The sequence below is a fragment of the Sceloporus undulatus genome, chromosome 2 (genome assembly GCF_019175285.1).
Source record: "Sceloporus undulatus isolate JIND9_A2432 ecotype Alabama chromosome 2, SceUnd_v1.1, whole genome shotgun sequence".
Taxonomy (NCBI): Eukaryota; Metazoa; Chordata; class Lepidosauria; order Squamata; family Phrynosomatidae; genus Sceloporus; species Sceloporus undulatus.
The window spans coordinates 319,101,151-319,103,227 of record NC_056523.1 but is presented as its reverse complement, the minus strand read 5'-3'; the positions used below and the strand labels follow the sequence as shown (position 1 = coordinate 319,103,227).

Sequence of the window (2,077 nt, the reverse complement as noted above, 5' to 3'; positions counted from 1 at the left end):
TACCTTACATTTCTCCGTATTGAATTTCATTTTGTTAGCTTTGGCCCATCTTTCAAGTCTATTCAGGTCATTTTGAATTTTGATCCTGTCCTCCGGAGTATTAGCTATTCCTCCTAATTTGGTGTCATCTGCAAATTTGATCAGTATGCTCCCAATTCTTATCTTCAGCCACTTGTACTCTCAGTTTACACGAGTGTTGTGAGGATAAAATGGATAGGGGGGAACCAAGTACATATAACACTGGACTCATCCATGAGCTCTTTGGAAGAAGTGTGAGATAAAAATAACATTTTAAAATTGTGTGTTCCCAGGTGAATTCTTTATAGTGGAGGCTGACATTGAAGAGTTCACACAAATGAAGGCAGACAAACGCTTCCACAGTATTCTTACCATCTTGCGACACTGCCAGAGAGTGCGAGAGATCCGTGGCTCACGCCTTGTTCGTTATGCCGTCTGCTGAGATTTCATGGGAATTTGAGACTTTGGGATGGGTTATGCCCCAAAAATGGAAGAAACAGAATCTCCTAGGTGACCATGTTGCTGATTTAGAGTATTTGAGTAGAAATCTGAGCTTTGCATTTCTTTGCATCTCTTCTTTCCTATCATTCATTAATTATTGCTGTAGAAGGCAGCTTTCACTTGTATTGTTATACTACATTATTTATAATAGTATGGTAATTTACAAATTCAGCAAAGATGTACAACCTTTTGACCATTTCTCTGTTTTTGCATTTCTGTCCTTTGTTATGGAATGGAATGATTAAGATGCCAATAAAGTAGTCTGAATGTTGGTTAAGTCAGAATTCCTGTGAATTTCCGTTATCTTTTAGATACTTCTAATAGTGACCCCTCAGTGGTTACATTCAAAAAAACTGCAAAGCAACTGCTTCCGTTTGTGTGTTACTGAAGACAAAATCAGTGTGAGTATGTACAGTATGGGTATCTGTTTATAGAAGGATTAGACAAGGATCCAAATGTTACCACCTGAAACAGTTTAGGAGGAAAATATTTTAACACAGTTGGTCAGTCTGGGAGAGATGATCACAGCACTTTTCAGAAGCCAACAAAACCTATAAATTATGGATAAACGGAAAGGTTAAGACCCTGCATCAAAGCCTGGATTTATTATCTGTAGTATTGGGGAGGCCATGGTGATGTTACTGCCACAAAATGGGGTACCTAAGCCTTTTTGGCTTGCTGGGAGTCTTGCTATTCTTGAATATAGGGCTCCTAAGCAGGTGCTGGTGGTCTCTGGATTGCATGTAAGACAAGAATGCAGACCTTCTCAGCACATGCAGTTTTCCAGTCTTGTAGATCAGGTCCTTGGTCAGTCCTGAGACTTGAGGCCCAATATCTGGATGATCACAAGTTTCCTATCCTTGTTCCACAGCAATGGCTGACATGAGCTCCATGATCATGGTCACATCTGCCTTCCCCTCAGGTGGAATGGGAAGAGCAGATGTCCTGAATGACCCTGTAGTAGTTCAAAGAGGGATTGCCTCAACAATCCTGCCATGCTCACAGTTGCCTTCAAAAACAGCTAACAAAAACTTGCTGTCAAACTCTTCCTGGTTATTCTCTTACCTCAGCACAGAGATGAGAGAGATTGGGGGAGGAATAGCTTTGGATGCAAATGCTGTTTACATGCAGCCCTCAAAGGTGTACATGGAGTTGCTCTCCTCACTGTGTGTGTATGTGCACATGCACCTTCAAATCACCTGCCGGCTTATGAACTTCATAGGGTTTCCTTACGTAAGGAATCCTCAAAGGTGTTTGTGCCAGTTCCTCTCTCTGAAATAGAGTTTACAGCACTTGGTATTCATTGGTGGTCACCAATACAAGTCCTGACTTAGCTTCCAAGATCAGATGGGACCTTGTGCCTTCAGGGTTTTTAAATATTTGTATAATATATGTATATATATTTTATATAACTAAATATGTGTGAAGCAGTAATTACATTGTTTTTTTGTGAGTTTTTCGGGCTATGTGGCCATGTTCTAGAAGATTTTCTTCCTGCCGTTTCGCTAGCATCTGTGGCTGGCCTCTTCAGAGAATGTAATTACATTTTTCTCCCTGT

General features: G+C 40.6%; 1 protein-coding gene across 2 annotated transcripts in view; it reads left to right on the top strand.

Annotated features, from left to right (window-relative positions):
* Nucleotides 1-796, top strand: part of SKA1 (spindle and kinetochore associated complex subunit 1) — a 17,213-nt gene extending 16,417 nt beyond the window's left edge. For both annotated transcript variants that reach the window (XM_042455828.1, XM_042455827.1), the window contains exon 7: nucleotides 312-796. In XM_042455828.1, coding sequence (XP_042311762.1) covers nucleotides 312-460 — 149 coding nt within the window. In that variant the 3' untranslated portion in view covers nucleotides 461-796. The remainder of the gene's footprint in view (nucleotides 1-311) is intronic.
* The last annotated feature ends 1,281 nt before the right edge of the window (nucleotides 797-2,077 follow it).